The 26,719-nt window shown below is 39.2% G+C and overlaps 1 protein-coding gene across 2 annotated transcripts in view; it reads right to left on the bottom strand.

Moving 5' to 3' along the window:
• The window catches only part of LOC136255731 (receptor-type tyrosine-protein phosphatase S-like), a 133,059-nt gene that overhangs the window by 43,068 nt on the left and 63,272 nt on the right, over window positions 1-26,719 (bottom strand). For both annotated transcript variants that reach the window (XM_066048571.1, XM_066048572.1), the window contains 2 exons: window positions 6,455-6,561; window positions 6,176-6,401 (listed from right to left, as the gene is read on the bottom strand). In XM_066048571.1, coding sequence (XP_065904643.1) covers window positions 6,176-6,401; window positions 6,455-6,561 — 333 coding nt within the window. The remainder of the gene's footprint in view (window positions 1-6,175; window positions 6,402-6,454; window positions 6,562-26,719) is intronic.

The following is a 26,719-nucleotide window of genomic DNA, read 5'->3' as shown; positions in this document are numbered from 1 at the left end:
TTCAGGGTCATCAATCCCGTGATCAGCACCAGTGTTGTTCTTGATGACTGTCATGTTGCTGCTCTTAGACTGGTCTGACTCACCATGACCCCTTGCCTACAGGTATTGCAATGCTGTTGTAGCCAGCATTCTTCCAATGGCTGTAATGACACAAACAAAAGAACCCTTGTGGACATTGTCAAGCACTAATTCCAGTGCTGGCCATAACAACAAACTGGCAAATACTATCTGGGCAGTATATACTTTGACACTCATTGCAGCAGCAAGTGTTCACGTTTGCATGTAGGCAAGCAAGGCTTTTCCAGGGCTTTGCCAGCAAGGATAAGGGAGATAAAAACTTAGCTATTCAGTTAAGTAATACACAAAAAATTGGAATTTTAAACTAGAGTAGGTACCATAGCACATCCATAAAAAGTACTGAAACAAGCTGGAGTAGTGCACAATATTAAAACACAGTAAAACAATAAGAAGTGTTATATATCCCTACTGTGCTCAAGAAGAAAGAAATGCAATCCACGCATATTGAAAGAAAGAAATGGCACCGTGCCCCCTGGTTATATCAATTATCATCTGAAAAATGAAGTATTCATTATGCTTCGTTGTCAGTTATGTTCAACCCATTACACAGCAGTATGAATCAAGAACTGTTCGAAAAGCACCTCTGCAATCAAAATAGCCACTATGAAAAATACGGACAATTTCCATTATGAAGGGAAGCCATCACTTGCTACCACCAAATCAACACTTTTCGCTGTCAGCAAAAATGAATGGGACTCAAAGGAGGACACTGGTAAGTCCATGAAGAAGGCATTGTATGTACTGCGGTATGCCAAAAGGCACCTCTCAGGTCGAAGCAACATCAAACAGTGAAAAAATCAAGCCCATAGCCTTAGCCATTATCAAGTTACGCTTGTCTGAAGGCATCAGTCAGTCAAAAAATTCTGTTAAATAAATAACTTTTAAAATTCCGTAGCAGCTTGTTGAAAGTATTTTGGGTCGATCTGAAAGCTTGTTTGGGCTTAGTTTTACCAAACCAATACTGCCCCATCGTTGTCTGGGAAAATTAAGTCTGGTTTATGGGTGATATTATTTCATGGGCCACGCCTACTCCTTTGTGGTCCCAATTGTACAGTACGATACTATCGTACTGTATGATTTTCCTAAGTGATGGAGCTAACACATGAACAGTCTGAGCTCATGCTATATATGTTTTTTGCTTGTCAGTCTCTTGCTGAAGCCGATGGCTAATTAATATGCTGCCCTAATCGACTGGCCAAATAGTTATTTAGCCAGAAGCCAGTTACGGAGCCCTATTCCTTCGTGGTTAGCATTAACTACTCACGAAGGATAGATATACAACATCATATAACTTTTACTAACCTCATTTATTCCATCTCTCCTTTGTGATAGGTTGTATTGTCGTAACTATCATCTTAAAAATGGCTGAAAAATCTTTTAAATGCAAATTTGCCTTATGTCATGCTCGATTGTGCTACAATGCTCAGATAAAGCTTAGGATAATATCTGTTAACTGCAGAGTAGTGTGGTCCAAACAGTATATTCATAGGATATTTCATTTACAAGATATATGCATTTGAATGTATGCGTGTAATAAGAGCCACTATAGTTGCGTTCGTGTATAATGGAACACTTTTTTTATTAACTTAGGGGCCAAAGGGTTAAATTAAATTAATTATTGACGTTTAACACACTAATAATGCACAGAAATATCTTCTTGGCTGTATTACAGTTTGTCTATGGGTTATTCCATACCAAATCAACATGAAATTGACATGACCTCTTCGGATTTCGCTACAGATAGAGAGTCTATTGAGAAACTCAGTCACACCAATTTCGGCCCATTCTACTAATTACCTTTGGATATACAACCACTCGAAATTTGATTGAAAAACTTCTTGCAACATACAAGCTAAACACAAAATTCCCCATAACTTGTGAATGATGCAACATATAAACTTGTGATTTGTTTTATCAAATTCAGCAGTAATTACTCTTTCTGGTGATTTATAGGTTTTTATAAAATAAAAAGTCAAACCACAAAAGTGATTTTTTCTTTGATCTCAATTTTCAAAGAAACAGTAGTTTTAATCACCTTCATATTCTGTGTACAAGTTGTGTATATGCACACCTATTACAGGTAAAAGTTTCCAAGTTGCATTGGGACAGCAATTATAGTAGCAATGATGGAGCCAAAACGGTTTTTATAATGTGAATTGACTGATGCCTTCAGACAAGTGTAACTCGATAACGGCTAAGGCTACTGGCTTGATTTTTTCACTGTTCGACGTTGCTTCAGCCCGAGAGGTACTTTTCGGCATAACGCAGTATGTACAATGCATTCTTCATGGACTTACCAGTGTCCTCCTTTATGTCCCATTCATTTTTGCTGACAGCAAAAGTGTTGATTTGGTGATAGCACGTGATGGCTTCCCTTCATAATGGAAATTGTTTGTATTTTTCATAGTGGCTACTTTAATTGCAGAGGTGTTTTTCGAACAGTTCTTGATTTGTAATGCTGTGTAACGGGTTGAATATAGCTGACAACGAAGTGTAATGGATACTACACTTTTCAGACAATAATTGATAGCTGGGTGCATGGTGCCATTTCTTTCTTTTGATGCAGCATGCGTGGGTTTACCAGTCATAATAAAAAGTTAACAAACAAATACACAAAAAATTGGAATTTTCAACTAGAGTAGGGACCATAGCACATTGATAAAAGTACTGAAACAAGCTGGAGTAGTGCACGATATTAAATCACAGTAAAACAATATATCCCTACTGTGCTCAAGATACCATAATGGAAATACACAGTAGGGATATAACTATAACTTATTGTTTTACAGTGATTTAATATCGTGCACTACTCCAGCTTGTTTCAGTACTTTTTATTGATGTGCTATGGTCCCTGTTCTAGTCGAAAATTCCATTTTATTTGTGTACTTGTACTTGTACTAGGTACTTTTGCAATTAGTGTGGCATGGCCAATCCACTTTTCCCCATCAATGTTTATCTACACCAATCAGAAATTAAAAGCGCCTCTGAAACAGTGTCTGTATTTATAGGCCACTCACCTGCTGCACAATGAGCATACTAGTCTAACATATTACCTAGCTACTAAAGTTTAGACCACAGCAAGGTGAAATACTTGAATTTCATTGATTACTTACAGGTATTTAAATCCTGTAGATCTCTTGTTCATGTCTCAATGGATCCCTGTCGTGGGTGATGCAAAACCAGGCAATTACGCGCCTGTAACACTGGCAATGCATGGGCATTTAACTGGATAGCAAGGTGCCATAACATGCGTTACAAGTTACAGGGATGTGTATTGGGCTTGTTAATGCTACATTTCTCATGTCACAAGCAGCTGTGACAGTACAACAAGCAACAGTGAAGGTGCCATAATGAGCTTCGCCCATGCGCCACAACACGGGGCCTGAGGGTTTCTAAATTCCATAGAACCCTGTGTTTCGATGTCTAACTATTATTTAGAAACATTGTGCAAACAAATAATATTCCGGGGAATAGTAATCACTACTGTATACATGCAAATTTTCGAGGGATGTAATTTTCATGGATTGACAAATTTTAGATTTTATTTTCGAGGATCACTCGTTTTTCACTGAGGTTACCTATTAGAAGGCATAGAGCAAACCCTGATAATCGTAATTTTTGAGGATGAAAATTTTGACAGCCAAGCAACCGCGAAATCCGCAAAAATTACATCCCTCAAAAATTTGTAAGTATATGGTAGCTAAGCCGAGCTAAGCAAGTTCCAGCACACAATTTCGACTAGTGCGAATTCGACTAGTGCGAATTCGCTAGTGCGAATAGTGCGAGTTAGTGCGAATAGTGCGAGTTCCAGACTTTGTACATCGTGGTGCATTTGCACAATGCTTCTAAATTACTTTAGTAGCTAGGTGACATAATAGACTATTGTGCAGCAGGCAAATGGCCTATAAACACAGACACTTTTTCAGAGGCGCTTATAATTCTAATTGATGCAAACATTGTGTGAGATGCTGTGATGGGGAAAAAGTGGATTGGCCATGCAAGACTACTTGCAGAGGTACCTAGTACAAGTATAGAATATTGCGAACTGTACAGTATTCCAAGGAGAGTTGTGTCACTGGCTCCTTGGTCCCCAGGTCTACTGTTTTTTTTTACACAGTGTTGACACCTGAAAGTCTGAGGTTTAATGTTGTGGCACCACAAATCATTAATAAATAACATCACACTTGTAAGGCTGCTTGAGTGATTCAGTCCACGACTAGTAATCATGGCTCCAACATAGGGTTGGGAAATATTTCAATATTGTCGCCTGAATGCAATATTATGATGTGCAATACTGAGTACCGCAGCTAATTTGAAAATACCGCAACATTGTTTGTGCAATATTATTGCATTTTCTGCATAATTGCTAAGTGAAAAACCATAATGACTATGCTAAAAAGAAGCCTTAATTATTATTATTATTATTACTTACTAGGCCCGGGGCAAATACAACCAAGTACAATCACCAACGGGACAACCTACTAATGGGGCAAGTACAAACAGTGCATGGTGAACACAATATGTGCAGGTAGGAAAGATGCACAGTAATATAATTCTAGAGGAATTGACTGGCACATATACTGTACATAAGGGATGTATTAGCAGACCATGGTAAGATTGGGATAAAAGCAGAGTATTTAAACTGTCTGTCACCTACAACTGATATCTGAGTTATGTATATATTTAACATGAGCTTGGTCATTTGTACTAAAATGATCACATGATGCTGTCCGTGGATACGCTGCAAGACCAAAAAATAAAAATAAATTGGAGAACAAATGTGCAATACCAGAATTTCATGGACATGTCAGTGTGCACAAGTATGTGGAGCATTGCCGATGGCAGCAGACTGTAGCTACATACAATAATAACAGCTAATAGTAAGCACAACCATGCACACAGCAATTAACAGCCTAAGGGCACATTTTGTGTATGTTGTTTGTTCTCTCCATCAGCGTTCAGTATGTGGGATGTAATTTGGCAGATTCTCAGGGCCCATATCAGTGATCAGTCTGGGCACTCCTGGCACTAAAAGGCTTCAGGTGGAGAGCTATGCATCATCACACAAACTTACCAGCTGGAAACTGCACCTTATTCGCACAATGGCCTGCCAGGTGAGGCTTTCTCCCATCCCATATACGAGTGAAGGTAGCCTAGTTATGCGAGACTAAAGAAACAAAGTGTTTTAACCAACACAAACTAACCTCCAGTGATTAGTAGCAACTTCCAATCATGTTGTTCATTAAGCAGGAGTAGCAACCACTCATCTTCCAATCGAAAGAGTCTCTGTCGCCCACTTTCAAGCACAAATGAACAGTAGTTCACTTGTCTAGAAACCGCCTTATCTATTAATAGTAGGCGTCACGTGCTAACTGTTTGATCGGTGTTAAATAGAACCATCGTACGTTTCTATCACCTCTACGGTAGCACCCGCCCATTATACAATTGTCTCTTCATATAACATGGATTCTATTCCCGGTGAGTGCGAAGCCTTAGGCCTTGTAGTTTTCTCAAACATTATTTATTATTTATTTATTCATTATTAATGACGTAATTTTAACTGCATTTCGTATTATCTTTAGTACTTGGTTGTATAATTAGCACTTTATGGTGACTACAAGACTGATACAGACACTAGAGAACTGGACCTGAAGTCTGATAGCAACTTGTGCTACATTTACATGTCAGTATCTTATTTGGATATTGTAGGCCCATAATAATGCACTAAATAATCTTGATTGATAACATATTTTGTTTCTCTTACCAAATATGGCAATAAAGTCATCTTATTGCAATAATTGCATGTAGAAATTACCAGTACGGCCCAATCCTACTCCAACATAGTCATTTGCACAACAACCTTTACCATGTGCACATTACATCACAAATGCAGCTATACCCATCATCTACTTCTGTTACAGACAGACAGACAGACAAATAAATAAATATTAAATTAAATATAATAAATAAGTATACAGAGAAACTTCAATACTTCATAATTATTTGCCTTGTGCTACGGCGCATGGCTATTACTGTCGTTAAGCAACATAACAAAACATAATTTTAATAATTAGCTGCTTAAATAATGTGTGATTACCATCAGGTAGCGTAGACACTGACATTATTGCTTCAGGTCCTGGTCCCACATTGGTATAAGCCACAATGGTGAACTGGTACTCTGTACCAAGTCTCAGATCAGAAAAGATTAATGAAGCTGAAATACTGTCATCATTGGGTTCAACACTAGTAGAATTATTCATAGTAAATGTTTCCATTAGACTAGTATTTTGATTGAAGTATGTTACCATAGCATTATATGACACCTACACAAGAAATATGTACAACTACTACAAAACATAACATTGTCATTACTTACTGTGTAATTGGTGATCAGTCCATTAGGAGGATCAGGTCTCTGCCATGTGAGGAATATACTTGACTGTGTTACATTAGTAGCAACAATATCATGAGGCTCAGTGGGAGCTATAAAGTACATGTGAGTCATTCATTCCTGTACATGTATAAAAATCGAACAAAAATAATAGGTGACTTTTTGGATATTTGAATAAATATTTCTCGTATAGTGCAAAGAACAGTAGTAATCCAGCAGTATGGTAGTACTGTTTAAGTAGGGATCTCCCCAAAAATGATGCATGCTGCCTATAATGCTACCTTTAAAAATGTGCCACCTTTAAAAATCATTCTAGAGGCATCTTACAAAAATGACCCAAATTTGAATTTTCACCTGCCTGCCTGCCTGACCACAATTGCAAGGCTGGAGGCCAAACAAAGCACCATTTGGCTACCATTTTATGTCATACAAAAACAAACTCACCAGTGGCATGTGCCTTTTGGGGTTCTGGTGAGTGTGTGCCTTCTGTGCCTTGTTTTTCTATTTAACTTCAATCAGGCTGGTTGTTGTCTTCTTTATGCAATAAAGCCATATCAAGGCACTAATTTTCCATATCAACACTTTCCTTGAGCAGCATACGTATATTTAGACGCTACAAAATTATTTAACCCTTAGGCCCTGAACGCCACTATAGTGGCTTTGGTTCTTAAAAACGAAAACTTATTTTACGTAAAATAAGTGTTTTGACATACAAACTTGGGTTCCTGTTTCTCTATGTAGGGACCACCTATTCCATCGTGGTTTGCATTAAACTACTCACGAAGGATAGAAACATCTGGATCTGCGAAAACAGGACATCATCGCATATTTTTCGAATTCCTGTTTATTAAATATTTATAATCTACTTAGCCAAATGTACCCACTGGCAAAGTTTCAGCTACATATGCCAATAACTTTGGGAGTTACAGCCCTACAAAGTAGCAACAACAGAAAAATCGATTTGTACAGCAAGTATAGGGAAAATAAATTACAGGCGCTTACAAAAACGGTTGTAACTTACCAACGGATTGAGGTACGGAGCTACAATTTTCACTATCATGTTCGCCATGAACAGGGGAATCAATTACTGGGTAAGTTTTTCCTTTACTCACTCTTCTTCACTGCATACAAAGGCGAAATTCGTGAAGAAAAATCAATCGCGTACGATCGTTTTGATCTGATGTAAACAAACGCTATTAGCTTCTGTGTCCTTGGGTCTACTGCAACGAAACAAAGATTTTCCAACTCCTCTTGAGCAGGCAAATAAGATGATATCCAGGGTTTTATTGTTAGTCCCTCCCTTCACTAAGAAAGAGGCGTTCAAAAAATTTAGGGAATTTTTCAATAATATGCAAGTATTTCACCCAATGTATTCAATGCTATACTGTAAATTTAGGCTTGTGCGATTATGTCCTGTTTTCGCAGATCCGGTCACAATTTTACTAACCTTCTTTGTTCTGTCTCTCCTTTGTGACAGGTAGCATCGTCATAATTATCATCTTAGAAATGGGCGAAAATTCTTTCAAATGCAGATTTGCCTTATATCACACTCAATCATGCTTGGATAAAGCTTAGGGTAATATCCGTTAACCACAGAGTAGCATGGTCCAAACCATATGTCCATAGGATATTTTGTTTACGAGCTAAATACGTTTGAATGCATGTGCCACTATAGTGGTGTTTGCATTTAACGGAACACTTTTTTATTAACTTTGGGGCCAAAGGGTTAAAGCACTTGCGCTACTGTAAAGGTACTGGACACCTGGTAAATACCTGTAACTTTCAAAGCCATCCCCATTAATGATCTAGGTTGACTAATAATGTTCGAGCGCAGAGACCACACCTGTACTTACTCATGATGACCACACTCTCTTATTGGTCTAGCTGTATTTGTAATGATAAAATGGTGCAAATAAGGAATAGTGACCACACCCCTTGGTAAGCGGGACACTGACCTAAGATACTCTAATACCTTAATACAACAGTCATATGACTGTCAGCTGTATGCTGTCACAAAAAAAACTAGACAACTAAAAATTTATTAATTTAAAACTGAAGTAAGGATCCAAGTGATAAGAAGTAGCGAAACAAGGGATGAATGGCGGTATTACAGCATAGTAAATTCCTACTTTGACATTGAATAAAATAATTGTTAGAACATGCCAATTTAGGGATTTTCTCTCAGAGCTATGCTGTAATACCACCATTTGTTTCACTACATTATATAGCTTGGATCCCTACTTCATTTTTAAATTGAAAATCTCACAAGGGTCCAGAGGACCTGATGTGAGATTATATTCTATTAGTGACCAGGTAAGTACATGACAGTGCATTTGGCCCCAAATACCATTCAATACTCAGCCAAATTTTAAAGCGCCTCTATTAATAATCAAGCTCACGTGATAATAGCTGGCCTCTAATGCGAGGCAAAGATGTGTTCCTCTTGGGCGAGCATTTTGTGAGCCCAACATATACAATATGGAGTAATTTGCTAAATTCTATATAGTGGTTTGCTTTGTAATAAAAGAAAACTTAATGTGCAGTAGAATGCATGCAGGCTTGCCATGCAATACTGATAGCACCTGTACAAATTTCATCATACTCCTAAGCTAGATTAGCTCACGAGATCCACACACTAATCATTATGCAGCATCAAGTAGCAACTCTTGATCCTCTACATTGCTAGTCTAGCAGTACATAGTAGTACACAGTAGTACTATATGAGCTAAATTATCCAGCTGGATTAAGTCTCAGGCTGTAAGACTACCCGAAACAATGAGTATATCATTGGAAAAAAAAGAGAACTAATAGTACATGACAGTGTAGCTGGGAGGGTATTATTTCTAGGGACCGTCGTGTACTTACCTGGTCACTAATAGAATTATAATCTCACATCAGGCCCTCTGGACCCTTGTGAGATTTTCAATTCTATGTTGTGACGAGGTTGCGTACATGACAGTGTATGAGTTCAAAGCCTCTTGAGAACATTCATTTGCTTTATTCCAATAAACATGTCAAACAAATCTTGAAATGAGGCTTAAGCTTCTCAGGGATGCCATGAGGACAGACCATCTGAAACTGCTGATCATATTCAGCTATGGCTTTTACCATATTGAAATGCATGTAAAGTACAGAATAGTTATCAAGACACTGGTAAGTTGTGTGGCCAAGAAGCCAGCATGCGACACCGTGAGTATATTGACAGGAAGAAAGAAAATGCAATTTTCGCACCTCTGTAGCTCTGTACTGCCTTTACGAAATAGGACGAATTTTGCTGTGGATACGCCTACCAACTTCAGTACTCCCATACAAAATTTGAGCGAAATCGCTTCAAGCATTCCTGAGATATGCGACTTCAAAAATTGGCTTAGCGTTTTTGTTTTTCTTCTTAATTCTTCCTCTTTTTGCACACTTACAAAAACTGCCATACAATGCGAACTCCATATCCGATTGCCTTGAAATTTGGCACACATAAGGGTGGGATAAAAGCACATCTTGGTATCACGTTTGGCTGAAATACGATAAACGTGAAGGAGTTATTAGCGAGTATTCAAGAAAAATAACACCAATAGGTTGTCATGCTTACAGGGTAAACTGCTTAAGGGAAGAAGTTGAAAATCGGTGGGTGAATAGGTTATGTATTGAACCTCAAATCTTTTGTGGTCTGAAAGAAATCAAGCTAAAAGCCATGAAGATACAACAAAAAAAACCAACAGTGTGTAATAATTATGCAATCGAGATTAGCTAATAAAAAAACTACTACTTGCCACACCTACCAGAAAAACCAGTTGGAGTAATGCTTTGAAAATCGCTGTACAGATGGAGTAATCATCTTAGCAAGGCTCTTCACTGGTGTAGAAGAATCAGACTTAAAGCCACAAAGTTACAACACGAAATCCAACTTGGTGTAGCAAGTGCGAGATCGAGGTATTCTAATAGAGCAGTCATCCTAATAGAGAAGTCACCCTGAAGAGAGATCAGCTAGAAACAAGTAACCCGTATAGAGATCAACTACAAACAGATCACCCTGTAGAGAGATCAGCTAGAAACAAGTCACCCTGTAGAGATATCAAATACAAGTTACCTATAGAGATCAGCTTCATCCAGTATATATATGTGCTGGAAACAAATCACCATGTAGAGAGATCTGTTAGAAACAAGTCATCCAGTAGAGAGTTCAGCTACAAACAAGTTACCCTGTAGAGAGATCAGCTACAAACTAATCACCCTGTAGAGAGATCAGCTAAAAACAAGTCACCCTGTAGAGATATCAGCTATATACAAGTTACCCTATAGAGATAAACTACAAACAAATCACCCAGTAGAAATATGTGTTGGAAACAAATCACCACATAGAGAAATCAGTTAGGAACAAGTCACCCAGTAGAGAGTTCATCTATTAAACTGCAGAGAGATCAGCTACAAACAAATCACCCTGTAGAAAGATCAGCTGGAAACAAGTCACCCTGTATATCAAGACACACGATAGTGTGTCATGCGGCCCAAGAAGCCGGCGCACCACACCGTGGGTATATCGACAGGAAGAAAACGTCATTTTCACACTTTTGTATCTCGATGATCCCTTATCCGATTGGAACCACATTTGCTATAGAGTTTTCCGCCAGCCAGGGGAGTCTACATTCCAAATTTGAAGGAAATTGCTCCAGCCATTTCCGAGGTACGAGCTGCCAAAGTTTCGATTTTTTTCTTTGTCTTTTTGTACACTTGCACAAATTGCCATAAGACGCAAATGCATACTCCAATCGCCTTGAAATTTGGCACACAGAAAGGAAGTCCAAAGGCGAATCCGAGCATCAAATTTGGTGCAAATCCGATGAATGGTTCGGAAGTTATGACCGATTATTTGCGTAATACAAGATCGATTTGTTGTCACACCTACAGGGTAAACCGCTTCATGGAATGAGTTGAAAATTGCTATGTAGATGGAGTAACCATCGTAGGAGTGCCTTTTGGTGGTTCGAAAGGAATCGAGATAACGACCATGGAGATATGACACAAAACCCAACCTGTGCCACAATTGCGCGATCAATTTTTATGAATAAAAAAGTATTAGTTTTTACGCCTACTAGGCAAACCGCTTGGAGCAATGAGCTGCAAATCGGTGTATAGCTGGAATAATCATCATAGAAAGTCCTTGCAGTAGTACAGAAGAATCAGATTACAAACCACTGAGTTATGATTCGAAAGCCAACTCCGTGTAGCAAATGCGAGATCTGTAACGAAAATTTTGGTCCGGGGCAAAAATCGGTCCGGCCGGACCATTTTCAGTCGACCAAATTTAGTCCGCCCGGACCATTTTTAGCATCCGAAATTGGTCCGACGTGACCAAAATTGGTCCGGCCCAAACCTAGTTGGCCACATGCACTCCTGACCACTTGGCCAATATTGGTAGACCAAAATGGGTCCGGGTGGACCACTAACGCATGCAGCCAATGATGCATAGCTATAAGTTGTTTGTGACGGAACACTGCAGCCGACTTAGCTATAGCTATTCTTATTTATCAATCTCGAATAATGAGCATTGCAGGCATTATCACTGCATGGATTTGTGTTATCCAACAAGGGCACGGATCATTGCATGTACAGGATCAGCTAGCCACATTGGAGGTGCTTAAGATCGAGATACTCTAATAGAGCAGTCACCTATAACATTCATCACCAGGCACTGATCCAGAAATAAATGAAGGTAGGTGGCTACCCAGCCTGGCCCAGATTTTAAGTTGAGAGTCCTAAATGTCTTAATATTTATATACATCAGGAAAAGCTGACACTGTTATTGTTTGGCTTGTACAGTGAAGTGCATGCACAGTAGCATGTGTACTGTGCTCTTACGCGCATATAATGTCTGATCATGAGTTAACACTAATGGTTAGAACAATACATCTGTAACACCTGCATGTGTACATACTACACCGTGGCATTCCTCTCTGTCATATGTGATTATATGTAGGAGATGATAGTTTAGGTTTTACTCCATTGAATAACTAAATGTGAACTATCATCTCCTACTAATGACAATCCATGCCCCACAGGAAGAAACATCACCTTATAAAGGTTATAGTTATAATATTCTCAGTAAGTTTTTTACTACTTAGCCAACTTAAAATTTTGAGGCATGCAGTCACATTATTCCACAGCCTTAGGGTGAGTTGCTGCAGACATAAAAGTAAAATTGACTTAATCCTAAAGCAGACCCCATATTTTCCTTCAAGAAGTCCTCTGCCTGGTGATAGTTAATACTGTCCATGATCATAGATAAATTCATGTATACTGCTACCATCTACTGTAAGGTTATAGCCAGCTAGCATTGGAATCTGATGCATGCAATGTAGGGATTTAGTTCATATTGATATAACAAAAGAGTGTTCATGATCAGTAATATTCATTATTAAATAATGCATGTCTGAGTGGCTGCAAGGCCATGCATGGTGGGTGGCTAGCCACCTCATCCACCCCTCTGGATCAGTCCCTGAAATAATATGTGTATCTGTTTATGACAATGCATGCATGGGTATTCCCAGATTAATAAAAAACTGACCAAGGGTCAGAATTAACACATTAAATTCTGAGCTATATATGCAGAATTTGAAGATAAGACATGTTTTAATGATAGATTTTATATATTGTCTATACCATCCTCAAGTATAAGTGATCCAGCATAGGCTGGTGATTTCCATCATGTTGCTATAGTTATTTGTCATAATCAACACAAACAAGCTGGATGAAAGATTCAACCAAACACTGCAGAGCTGATGATGCTTGTGAAACTTATTGAACATTTAAAAAAAAAAATTAATTGGTAATTTATATCAATAATACAAGAAAAGGTTTTCACATTCAAACAGTGGTTGAACATATAAAAACGTACTTGGGAAGAATATTTTGATACCTGTGTTTTTGCATGCAACATTGACCACCATGAATCCAGCATTGACCATGCATTTGAGTTGATGTATGCCGGAAGAAAACCTCCACTTCCCAGCTAGCTATTGACATGGAGAAGAAGAATGCAGGACTTTTATCATACCACACTGCTTTAAATTAAAACAGCATTAATTTTGTGACTGTGTTAATTCATCGCTGCATATAGCTATATGACATGGAATTTAGTTTTATGCATTTTCCGTAAATCAACTCGGGAAATTAAACTACGCTACTCATTTATATAGTTTCCAGGCTAAGTCGGCTGCAGTGATCCATCACAATATACTTAGCACGGACCGACCTGTCCACACAATGCCGGGTACACCCGCGGACCAACCAAAATTGGTCCAGGTGGTCAGGGGTGCATGTGGCCAACAAAGTTTGGGCCGGACCAATTTTAGTTAGGCCGGACCAATTTTGGATGCCAAAATTGGTCCGGCCGGACTAAACTTGGTCAACCAAATTTGGTCCGGCCGGACCGATTTTACCCGGACCGATATTTCCGTGACAGATCGAGATACTCTAATAGAACAGTCACCCTAATAGAGCATTCAGCTAATTTATTTACTCCATTATAGAATTCTATTACATTACAAGTTATTCTGTAGGGAGTTTAGCTGCAAACAGTTAATTTTATAGACAGTTCAGCAAGAAGCAAGTCACCCTATAGAGAGTTCAGCTACAAATATATTGCTGTAGTGATTCAGAACATTACAAGTCACACTGAAGAGAGTTCAGCTACAAACAATTCACTCTGTAGAAGTTCTGCTACAAACAAGTCTTCATGCAGAGAGTTTAACAACCAAAATCCACCATGTAAAGTCTTCAGCCTTACTAACAAGTTACTCTGTAGAGAGATCAGCTAGAAACAAGAGAGACCTCAGCTAGAAAACGTCACCTTGTAGAGAGTTCAGATACAAACAAATCACACTGTAGAGAGATCAGATAGAAGAAGCCACCTTGTAGAGGATTCAGCTGTGAAGTGATCACCCTAGAGAGAGTTTAGCTAGAAAAATATCACCCAGTAGAGAGTTCAGCCACAAAGAAATTATCCATAAAAGAGAGATCAGCTAGAAACAAGTCACCTGTAGCAACATCACCTACAAAGAAATCATCCTGTAGAGAGTTCAGCCACAAACAAATCACCCTGCAGAGTATTTGGCTACAAAAAAATCACCCTGTAGAGTATTCAGCTACAAACAAATCACCTTGTACAGTGTGCAACTAGACACAAGTCACCCAGTAGAGAGATCAGCTACAAGAAGTTACATTGTAGAGAGATCAGCTAGAAGAAATCACCTTACAGAGAGTTCAGCTACAAAGAAACCACCTTGTAGAGAGTTCAGCTACAAAAAGATTACTGTGTAGATAGTTCAGCTATAAGAAGTCACCTTGTAGAGAGTTCAGCTACAAAGAAACCACCATGTAGAGAGTTCAGCTGCAAACAAACCACCCTGTAGAGAATTCAGCTACAAATAAATTGCCCTGTAGAAAGATCAGCTAGAAGAAGTTACCTTGTAGAGAGTTCAGCTAGACAGAAACCATCATGTAGAAAAGTTCGACTACAAACAAGTCACCCTGTAGAGAGATCAGCTAGAAGAAGTTACCTTGTAGAGAATTCAGCTACAAAGAAACCATCATGTAGAGAGTTCAGCTACAAACAAGTCACCCTGTAGAAAGATCAGCTAGAAGAAGTTACCTTGTAGAGAATTCAGCTACAAAGAAACCATCATGTAGAGAGTTCAGCTACAAACAAATCACCCTGTAGAGAGATTAGCTAGATACAAGTTACCTTATAGGGATCGGCTACAAACAAATCACCCTGTAGAAATATGTGTTGGAAACAAATCACCATGTAGAGAGTTCAGCTAGAAACAAGTCACTCTGAAAAGAGTTCAGCTACAAACAATGGGAGTTTCAGCTACAGTTCAGTTATGTATAAGAAGTCACCTTATTACCTACAGTATGATCATCTTTCATTGTTAAATATACAAATATTTTTAATCAGACAAAAAACTGTACACAACATTTCTTCCTTTGTTCCACAATTCCTGCAGAAAAAAAAAAAAAACAAGTTAGAAGGAAACACCAAAGCCAGTCAATGGTCGGCTTTGTGGCTTGCAATATACAAAAAGAAGTGATATCTAAACCAAAACAGACAAGCTGTAAAAAAAGAGTGCGGTCCCCAAAAAGGCCAGGATGTGAAATCCAAGGTTGGCCAAGAAATGGCTGTGATGGTAGGTTAATGGCAAAAATTTTAATTACGACAATTCAGGTGAATTTGGTGCCGAATCCTAGTGGAGGAGGCAATGCAAATTCACCCGAATTGTCGTAATTAAAATTTGTGCCATTAACCTACCATCACAGCCATTTCTTGGCCACCACCTTGGATTTCACATCTTTTTTCATCCTGGCCCTTTTGGGGGCCGCACTCTTTTTTTACAGCTTGGCTGTTTTGGTTTAGATAGAGATATCAGCTAGAAACAAGAGAATCATCTACAAATCATCCTGTAGAAATATGTGCTGGAAATAAATCACCATGTAGAGAGCTCAGCTAGAAACAAATCACCCTGAAAAGAGTTCAGCTACAAACAATGAGTTTCAGCTACAGTTCAGTTATGTATAAGAAGTAACCTTATTACCTACAGTATGTGATAATCATTCAGTGTTAAATATACAATACTAGCATTGGTACCTGTCCTACGTGCAGGACCATCTCCACATTAAACATTTTAATGCTGGGAACAGAGACCAAGCATTAAACACCACCACTGCTTATATAGCTATGTAGTGTGCATGGTGATGTAAGAGCATGAGGTTTCCTTATGACATCCTGCTGAAATTAATGATGCAAAACACAGAAGTTGTTTGTTTGTGGTTTTGACACGAATGTAGTTCAATTATTCAGTGAGTCTTCCCTACCAGTGCTTCAACATGCTGTAAAGAACAAACAAAAGCATTGGTACTTGCTTCACATGCAGAACAACTAACATGGCAATAATTAATATATTGGGAATAAATATTAGTGCCCTATATTTGCTGTGTAGCATGCATGTTGATAGTGCTTTAAAGTGCATGATACTTATGCCATTTTTAAGTAATGTTATTATAATGAAATAATGAGCATGTACGGTTAATTAGTTAAACTGCATGCAACACACTGTACCAACACACAGATGGACAAATATGTTGGCAATTCGCCTGCCCTACTACAAAAGTGCTATAAGAGTCCCTATGATGTAAGGTACACTGTAGTTATGTGCTAGTGCTGCATAAGAGTTTGTAGATGGACACTTGCATGGAACAGATAGAACAAAAAGTAGGGACCCGCCGATTATGCTGGCATAATAATGAGCATAATAGGTGCCTGAAAGCATTGAGCATAATGCTAGCATAATAGGCAGAACACTTGTACATTACCATAAATTCTTGCTTATCAAAATGCATATCACAGAAAAAGAACGATATACTCTAATAGAACAGTCAGAGAACAATCAGACAGCTGATAATTCTATTAGAGTATATCGATCTTTTCTGTGACATGCATTTGACAAGCAAGGATTTAGAGTCTGTGCTTCAGCAACTTACTGTTTTCCCTTAAAGTGTAAATTTACTAGAAAACATGGGAACTGAGTTATAAACATTGAGCATAATTTGAACATAATAGGTAAATATTGAGCATTAATTTGAGCATAATAGGCAAAATTTTGAGCAGTGCAGCATAGCATAATAGGTACAATAATGAGCATAATCGGCGGGTCCCTAACAAAAAGATGCATCAAAAAGGTCCCCAAAATGAGAAATTATGCCCTGGGCTGGAATTGAACCCAGGTTGGTTATAATAACTTGGGGTTAAGGGAGGTGCAAATCGCCACAGTTGTTTATCTGTAGTTTTTGACAGGAATGCAGCTCAACTTTTCGGTGATCCTTCCCCACACCAGTGCCTTCATCGCCCTATAAAGAACAAACAAAAGCGTATATTGATTTGCTACAACAACACTTGAGTTGCCAGATGATGGGCATTTTATTTCGCTAAAATTCAGCATTGATGCGTACTTAACATGCCAAAATACGATGAGCTAAACGTCAAGTTTTAAAAAGGGGTGCACAAAAAGGTACTGAGTAAAAAGAAAAAAAATCTGCCAACACTTGGACTTGAACCCACGACCTCTCACACGCTAGTCAGGCATTCTACCACTTGAACAGTATGTGCTGTGGTTTTCAAAGGAATGTTGCTCAAGTTTTCTCTACACCCTGGCCTTCTACGCGCTGTAGAGAATGAATGAAAGCATGCATGAACTCGTGATAACAATCTTAAAGTAGCTGGATGATGAGTGCTTCATTATCAGCATAAATTGTGTCAATTTGTGCCAAGTTTGGTGAGTAAGCGGCATGACGGATGGATGGACAGACGGCTTTCAGCTTTATATGGATAGATCTAACCCTTTCTTACCAAAGTTATTTTGTAAAACCGCAGAAAAACCTCAGGAAATGAAATTTTATGGCTTGTGTGATCTTTGTGCGATATGTGAGGACCCACCCATTATTTAACACAGAACACTATATACCATATGAAAATGCTCTTTCCCTTCTACCCAAACATCTAAAAACCTTACAAGGAAACACATAACTCACATGCTTTGAAGTGAAGAAAGGCACGTTGTTATTCTTCACCATAGCAGCAAAAGATGGGTGCTGCTATCTTGTTATAATCCCCAGTTACATCATACTGTATATTGTTAGAATCCTTATCATGTGAGGAACAGTTTTGTTCTGAGTAAAACACACCATGATGCTCAGAGCAAAAGTTATCAAAATTGAAACAGGTACAATTGTTTTTGATGCGCTTTTGTGTGTTTAAAAGTGTTGATAGTTCCCCATACTCATTCTTATTGCTTCGCATTAAACTTTATTTGAAACACCTTGGCCTACTCAACAAATTGGTGCTTATTTCAACTTTGTAGCCCTTAGGACGAAGGAGTTAAGGGTCCATTTATAAAGGGCACCCATAACACACGTTTTTTGGCAATATATTAGCCATTTGATAATAAAGGGTTAATTAGACAAAAGCCATACACACAATTGCTTCTTTTGTTCCACAATTCCTACAGTAAAGAAAAAACAAGTTAAAAAGAAGCACCAAAGCCAGTTTATGGCTGGCTTTGTGGCTTGCAATACAAACAGAGGTGATACCTAAACCAAAACAGCCAAGCTGTAAAAAGAGTGTGGCCCCAAAAAGGCCAGGTAATGGCAAAATTTTTAATTACAACAATTCAGGTGAATTTGGTGCCAAATCCTAGTGAAACTTGGAGGAGGCAAGTAAATTCACCTGAATTGTTGTAATTAAAATTTCTGCCATTAACCTACGTACCATCACAGCCATTTCTTGGCCGCCACCTTGGATTTGACATCTTTTTTCACCGTGGCCTTTTTGGGGACCGCACTTTTTTACACCTTGGTTGTTTTGGTTTAGATTCCTTATTTTAAACGTTTTGCATTTTGATGCTGCAACATCATTACCGCAGCACCACACAGACCAAGCCTTTGCATGGCAGCACCTGGCTAGTAGTTATACTCTAGTTCATTTGGGAGTATGGTTGAGTATTTATTTTCCAAACATTCAGTACCACTTGTGCTGTGGTGCTAAGAAGAAAAAAAACTCAGCCAGAAGGTAACTGGCTTAGTCAAATTCTGCTGTATTTGAGACACTGTACCATTAGGTATAGTAGTTTGAGGTCCAAACTCATAGACTTTCTTCTATTGCATCTAATTGCACTCACATGCTGCAATTCAAATTATGTTTGGGTACGATGCCACTGTCAAGAGAGTACGATACTTTTCCACTTACAATTTGCAAGAGTACCTACCATCTGCAAGCTGATCACAACATCACGTTACATTGTAATGAATAATATAAACCAAGCTGGAGTGTGCATACAGTGTAAGTCATCCTTGATCAAAAATGAGTGTAAATATGTATAGTCTTCCCAACGGCTACTATCTATAAGACACTCTTAGACAGAGCATTCTGTTGTCTATATACAGTTCAGGCATTTGACCGAAAATGTCCCCTTGAGAGCATCCTAATATATTAAAATTTAGCATACTAAAACTGTAACAAAATGGGAGCCAGACTAGTATGAGAGGATTGTCAGGCTAAGGCAATGCAATGTTGAGAACATTTTTCCTCTGCATGGATGTCACAGAATCTGTTTCATAGTTTCTATCTTTGGTAGTGCTGTGCGATATAGAATATTTTGCATATTGCATGCATTCAGTTTACATTTCAGTAGTTTAATCTATAATAATATGATACCTTTTAAATGTAACGACACCTTTGGTGTGGTTGTTAACAGCCTTATAATGTAGGCCTGTAGTAGTTGCTTATTTGAAAACGTATATAAAGACACATGGTAGTGTGTCGTGCGGCCCAAGAAGCTGACGCGCCACACCGTGAGTATATTAACAGGAAGAAAGAAAATGCAATTTTTACACCTGTAATCCCTAATCCGATTGGAACCAAATTTGTTAGGGAAGTGCCGGCCAGTTAGGGGAGTCTACATACCAAATTTGAAGAAAAGCGATCCAGCCATTTCCGAGATACGAGTGAACAAATTTTGTTTGAATTTCTTCATTTTTTTTCTTCTTAATTTCGCACACTTTGCAAAATCCACCATAACACACGAATACGTGCTCCAATCAGGCTGAAATTTGGCACACTTAACCCTTAAACCCGCAGCTGTTTTATAAAATGCAAGCACTGAAAATGCATAATCCAGTAAACTGGATCGCACGCATGCCTTGTAAAACTAAACTCTATAACACAAAAACTGTTAAAGCTATCTAAAAATGGCAAACACCATCTTACTCACCATTAAATTTTGGTTTAAATGGTCCCATACTTCGTCATGTTCATCCAACCCAGAGATATTCGCTTCACTTTGAAAGAGTACAAGAACTATCCCTCCATCTTCTTTCTTCACATAACGATGTACAAAGGGCCATAACTTGGCCGTATTTTGTCACATCGACTTTTGCTTGGTGTCATTTTACTCCTCACGTGATGGCGATTCAGTTGATATATAGGTATCACGTGATAACGTCACTGTCGGACGAGCACAGTGGCAATACGAACGTAGAAGGACTGAAAATGATTCAGCGCATCGTAGTGGATGAGTTCCTTATTTGTATGTTGAAAGTTTATATACTGGCAGATAGCTTACTCTTTGCCAAGTAATAAAATCTGTTTTTCTAAGCGATCAGATAAACGCTTCATGAGATATGCTTGTTTCGCCTATGTAGATTGGCAAAAGGATTGTGCGTTTTCAATTTGTTTTTTTATCAAATCCAGTTTTCTGGATTATGCGGGTTTAAGGGTTAAAGGGCTTATTAAGGCGGATCTCAGTACCAACCTTGGTAGGAATCCAATGAAAATTCACGGAGTTATGACTGATTATGTGCATAAAATAAGGTCGAAGGTCTGTCATGCCCACAGGGTAAACCCCTTGGAGGAATGAGTGGAAAATTGCTATGTAGATGGAGTAGCTATCGTAGGAGTGCCTTTTTGTGGTTTCGAGATAAAGACCATGGAGACACAAAGCCCAACCTGTGTCACAATTATGCAATCGATTTTTATGAATAAAAAACTATTTAGTCTTCAGGAGCACATGCATGAGAGAGGGAGGTCATGTGTGGATCACCAGATACAAGACCACGCATACATCAATAATATAATTAATCCTATTACATACCTCCACCTTTAACTAAAGCATGAGCAGTACTTATAAAAATTGGGTGTGTGTGTAGCAATGTTTAAAAGTTTCCTGATACTCCATAATAGTCTGGAGGTCTAACAACTCGTCCACTTCTAGTCACTGTATGATGGGTTTGGAGTGAATTTCCATTGTCTTGAGATGTGAAACTGGCTCAGTATTATGAGTGGTCTGATTGTCTTGGGTTGGGACTGGATTATCATAGTGTGTAAATAAAGGAGGTGACCAGTTCTCACAAGGGGAGGAATTGTCAGCTTAACCAGTTAACAGTGGTTTCACTTGGTTCACATGTACCATGTGCTGGGTGAATCCCATCTGTAATTCTAATGCGAGAGGTCCTGTGATACTGATGATGTTTCATGGATCAATCCAGCAAGGATCCAGCTTTCCTCTTGTTGGATTATCCAGGAACACTATTTTGTCCTACGGCGAATGTCACTTTGTTCTGTCCAGTGTAGTTGCTCTGTTGTGTCTCTGCAGATTTGGTTGTATTGGCCTCTACCATTTCCACATCTCCATGAGCTTCCGCTGAAGTTGACAACTGTAATCACCTGGATCAGGGAATGCTGAGGTGGGTGGTAAGGGTAACTGGAGCAGGGGAGGATTTCGTCCAAATAACACTCCATAAGGTGACAGTCTTGTTGTTGAATGCCAAGAGGTTCGGTACACAAGAAGAAGAAGCTGCAAGTGGTCTTCTCAGTTGAGTTGCCTCTCCATCAGTGTTCTCAATAAGTTAAGCAAGAAGCGATTCATCTTCTCAACTAGTCCATCTCCCATTGGATGGTAGGGTGTTGTACAGGATTTCTCTACCCCAAATGCCTTGCACAACTCAGACAAGATGTGGCTCTCAAAGTTTCTCTCCCCTGGTCCCAATGTATCTTTGAGGAGGTCCAGTCATGGTGAAAACTTGATTTCGAAGTGCTGTTACAATGGTAGCTGCTTTTTGATCAGGTAGTGCGATTGCAAAGGGCCATTTGGAGAAAAAATCTTGCGCCACAAGCAAATACTGATTTCCTCTACTTGACATGGGGACTTAAAGGATGTCCAATTCTCAGGGTCACAATCGGTTGTAGGGGAGCTGGTGGTCTTTCTGGGGCCTTCACCATCTGAGAAGTTATATAGTTGGAGCAATAGTAGCCTGCATTTAATAGTCTGGCTAGGATCTTGTCAGTTCCTTGATCGCCAGCAACATCGTGAGCTATGTGAATGAATTCTTGTGGAGAGTGGCAGGAGCCACAATGAGCAACTTCTCTTCTGCAGCTGAGTGATGTTTCATCTTGCGTTAGAGGAATGAATCTTGGAGAAACCATTGGTGCCAGAATTGAAGGTACCGACGAAGAGGGAACTTTCTCCAGTTGCCAGTAATTTGTGACCTCCAGTTGGCTGACTAATTAGTTGCCAGTAATTTGTGGTGATTAATTGGCCTCCAGATGGCTGACTAATTAAGCATGTGGGTTGTCTGCACCAGGTCGGTGTACTATGAAAAATTGAAAGGCACGCAACTCTAGTGACCATCGTTCCAACCGCTGAGAATGTGACTTGCTTGCCGTCTTAGTGGTTTCCAGCCATTCAAGAAAGTTTGTGAACAGTCTCCAATAAAAAAAGTGCTCCAATTAGATAATGTTGGAATTTGTGGACAGCCCAAACAATGGCCAAGCATTCTTTCTCAGTTGTTGAGTAGTTCCCCTTAGCCTTGTTGACAATGCAGCTGGCATATTCAACAACAGTGACTTGTTAGGTGGATAAGACTGCTCCTAGGCCGATCCCAGAAGCATCTGTGACTATAGCACTAACTTGTCATCTGTTTTTAGGTAGTCTAGCAATGGCTGTGTCAGTAGGGCTTGCTTCAAGGCTACAAACGCGGCCTGTTGCTCAGGTTCCCAAACAAACTGAATAGTCTTGCTTGTCAAGGAGGTCAATGAGTGGGCTACATCAGCATAGTGGGGAATGAACCTCCTGAAAAAATTCACCAGACCAAGAAAAGATCTCACATCCTTGCTGCAAGAAGGTGTTGGCCAATCTTGTACAGCCTTTGTCTTCTCTGGGGAAGGTGTCACACCTGCAGAAGAGTATTCAAAACCCAAATGTACAGCTTTAGCACTGTCAAAAAAAACACTTTGATCCACGCAGTGTGAAACCTGCTGCCTTCAATTTCTGCAACACTCGGTGAAGATCACTGATGTGTGATTTCATGTCATCTGAAAACACTATGAGGTCGTCAACATACATGTAATTGTCAACACAATCCTTACATGTTTTTAGAGTGTGATCAAGGCTCTCTGACATGTCTGTGTGGCTCCAGTCAGCCCATATGGCATAACAGTGAACTCACAGAGACCATAGCCTGGCCCAGGGCAAAAAGCTGTCTTCTCAATTGATTGTTCGTCCATCAGGAATTTCCAGTAGGCACTCCGCAGGTCCAATTTGGAGAACACTTTCTTCCCAGACAGTCGTTGTTGAGGGCCCTCTGGTCATGGCACTGGATAGGAGTCCTTCTTAGTAACCTGGTTGAGTTTTACAAAATCCACACATATTCTCACCTCCCCAGAGCTCTTAGGTACATATACGGCCGGGGCACTCCATGGGCTTGAATAATTCCTTCCTTGGCCATGTCTTCTAGCTGCGCGTGTACCCGTTCCGCATAGTGAAAGGGGATTTGTTGATTTGATTGGCGTTGCCTCTCCAGTGTCTATGACTTTTCTTGTCACATTTGTTTGTCCCAGCTGTTTTGAGAATAGCCCCTCAAATTCTTGTATGACTATTTCCAGTTCAGGATGAACATCTGTGGGCATCTCAAACTGAATACAATTCTTATTGGCACACTTTACAGGAATGGCCTTTAGACAATTGTTATCAATGGTAAATGCACCACATGGTTTCAGCTCTGTCAGTTCTAATGGCAATGCTTGGTCCAGAGAATCTGCTCTGTGGAATGTACTGGATTAAAAGTCGAGCACAAATCCATGTTCTCTCAGAGAGTCACATCCCAGTATGGCTGGTACAGACAGGTGATCAACAAAAATGAAGGAATGTTTAGTAGAAAATGGTCCCAGAGTCACAATTACATTAGTTATGCCACAGGGTGTGATGTTCCTCCCATCAGCACTCACTAATTTGGTACGGGAAATTGACTTGATGTTTAGCGGTGACAAGTGATCTTTGCTGAGGACTGAGCATGATGCTTCTAAATCTAACAATACAATATTGTGAGTGGGTTGCTGTTCAAGTGTCCATGTGCAAAGCAGTGTAATTGTTGTCCTCCCCCCCCCCCCCCCCATGCTGTTTCCCTGACTCCAACAATTGTGATAGGTATGTCCTAATTATAGCAGATCAGCTCACTCCTCAAACAACAGTTGTTGGCTGTATGGCCCAGTTTTCCACACTTGAAACAAAGTTTGGTGCGGGGGCTTGCCTTATTGAAACTTAATGCTGTCAACTACTCTGTCATCACCTTCAGGGTTTCCTCCATTTTGTCTAGTCGGCTTGACTCTTCAACTTCTTTCACATGGCTTACAGGGTGAGTTGTGTCTGTTTCTGCCCTCTGATATATCAGGATGACTTCTCTAGCCTTAGCAATTGTCTGTGTATATGTTCCCTTGGGTAACAACTTCAACTGGAGAGCGAGTTTCGCAGGTAGAGTGCTCATTAAATGGAATCTCAGGCGGATTTCTGCAGGCAGTCCAGGGGATGATCGATCTAACAACATTTCTATATCTCGAGCGAGTTCATCTAGGCTCTCGATTCCTTCTCGAAGGCATCTTTGTGTTAGCTGCTTGCGGGCTGCAAGACGGTCCTCATCAGTGTCAGGATTTAGTCTGCTGATTATGGCCTTTTTGAGAGCGTCATACGATTTATTTTTAGTTATTATTAATGGTTCTGAAAAAGACCAAAATCTTATATAACCAAGAGTTCATAATATTTGTATGGTGGAGAGTGTCTAACTTGAATGTATTCACCAAACACACTGCGTAAAGTAACAGCTCAGCCTTATTTCAGAACAAATGCTTTGCCTTCATCAACACTAATCAACACCAATCAACACCAATCAGTAGTTTTCTATCCCCAGTGAAGGTGTTGATTTGATGAAAGGTGAACTTTGGTGAACTTTATGCAGGGTGTTTATACAGGCCATACTGAGAGTTAGACACTCTCCCCCATACAAATATTATGAACTCTTGATATAACCATACGAATTAAATTAAATTACATAATTATAAATCTATTGTCTCTCCAATAAATGTCTAGTAATGTCTTAAAAGAAGTTGTGTCCAAAGCATTTACTATATCAGTTGGAAGGGTGTTCCAGTCGTTGATTATTCTGTTAGTGAAAAAATTTAATCTAGTGTTGGTGTTGGCCCTTTCCTTATATAACTTCAAACCGTTAGATCTTGTGGTGTTTTAACTTATGTTAAAAAGATCTTGATGTGGTACCTCAACTAAGCCCCTGATAATTTTATAGGTAGTTATCATGTCCAATCGTTTTCGCCTGTAGTAAAGGGAAGGTAAGTTTAAAACTTGTAATCTTTCCTCGTAAGTCAACCTACTCAAATCTGGAACCATCTTGGTCTTGGTAGCACGTCTTTGCACTGCTTCTAATGCTTTAATGTCCTTCAATAGGTAAGGATTCCAGATTATAGATGCATAATCCAAGTGGGGTCTAACAAGGCTGATGTACAATATACGAAATAGTGTTGGGGTGAGGTGAAGAAAGGTGCACTTGATTATTCCAACCATTCTGTTTGCCTCCATGATGGAAAGGTTGATATGCTTTGAAAATTTAAGATTACTTGAAAGGGTAATGCCTAAATCTCATTCTTCACTACATTCCTGAATCTCTATGTCATCAGAGTCAACTGTACGTGTGTAGCTACCACCACTTGGAGAACTATCTGAAGAACCTAGTGAGACAGATACCTGCATTTGGATGTTTAAAGATCCCTGCCAAGTCTTATTCCATTGCATAAAATAATTTAAATCGTTTTGTAGCATAGTATGGTCAACATCACTTAAAATTGGGCAGTAAATTTTTGTATCCTCAGCAAAAGTCCACAAAGAACTCCGTATATGATCAGATAAATCATTAATATAAACAATAAACAAAATTGGGCTCAGAACACTTCCTTGTGGTACGCCACTGATAACAGGAGATACATTAGAATACGTCCCTCTAACACAGACTCTCTGTGTCCTGTTTCTAAGGAAGTTATAAATCCACGAAAGTACATTACCATCAATACTATGTGTTTGTAGCTTGGATATTAATCTTTGATGTGGTACCTTATCAAACGCTTTTTGATAGTCACGATATAAAATGTCAACTGGTATTTTATTGTCCAGGCACCGAGTCCAATCATTTAAAATTCTGAGTAGCTGCAATTCACATGACCTGCCAGGACGAAAACCATACTGGTGGTCATTGAGCAATGAATTAGAAGCAAGGTGTTGCATGATATGGTCTTTGATAATAGATTCTAGCATCCTGCAAACTACTGATGTCAAACTTACTGGTCTGTAATTGCAAGCGTCAGTCTTG

Source organism: Dysidea avara, chromosome 5 (assembly GCF_963678975.1).
Source record: "Dysidea avara chromosome 5, odDysAvar1.4, whole genome shotgun sequence".
Lineage (NCBI taxonomy): Eukaryota > Metazoa > Porifera > Demospongiae > Dictyoceratida > Dysideidae > Dysidea > Dysidea avara.
The sequence above is the reverse complement of the archived record's forward strand: the minus strand, read 5'-3'. Positions and strand labels throughout refer to the sequence as shown.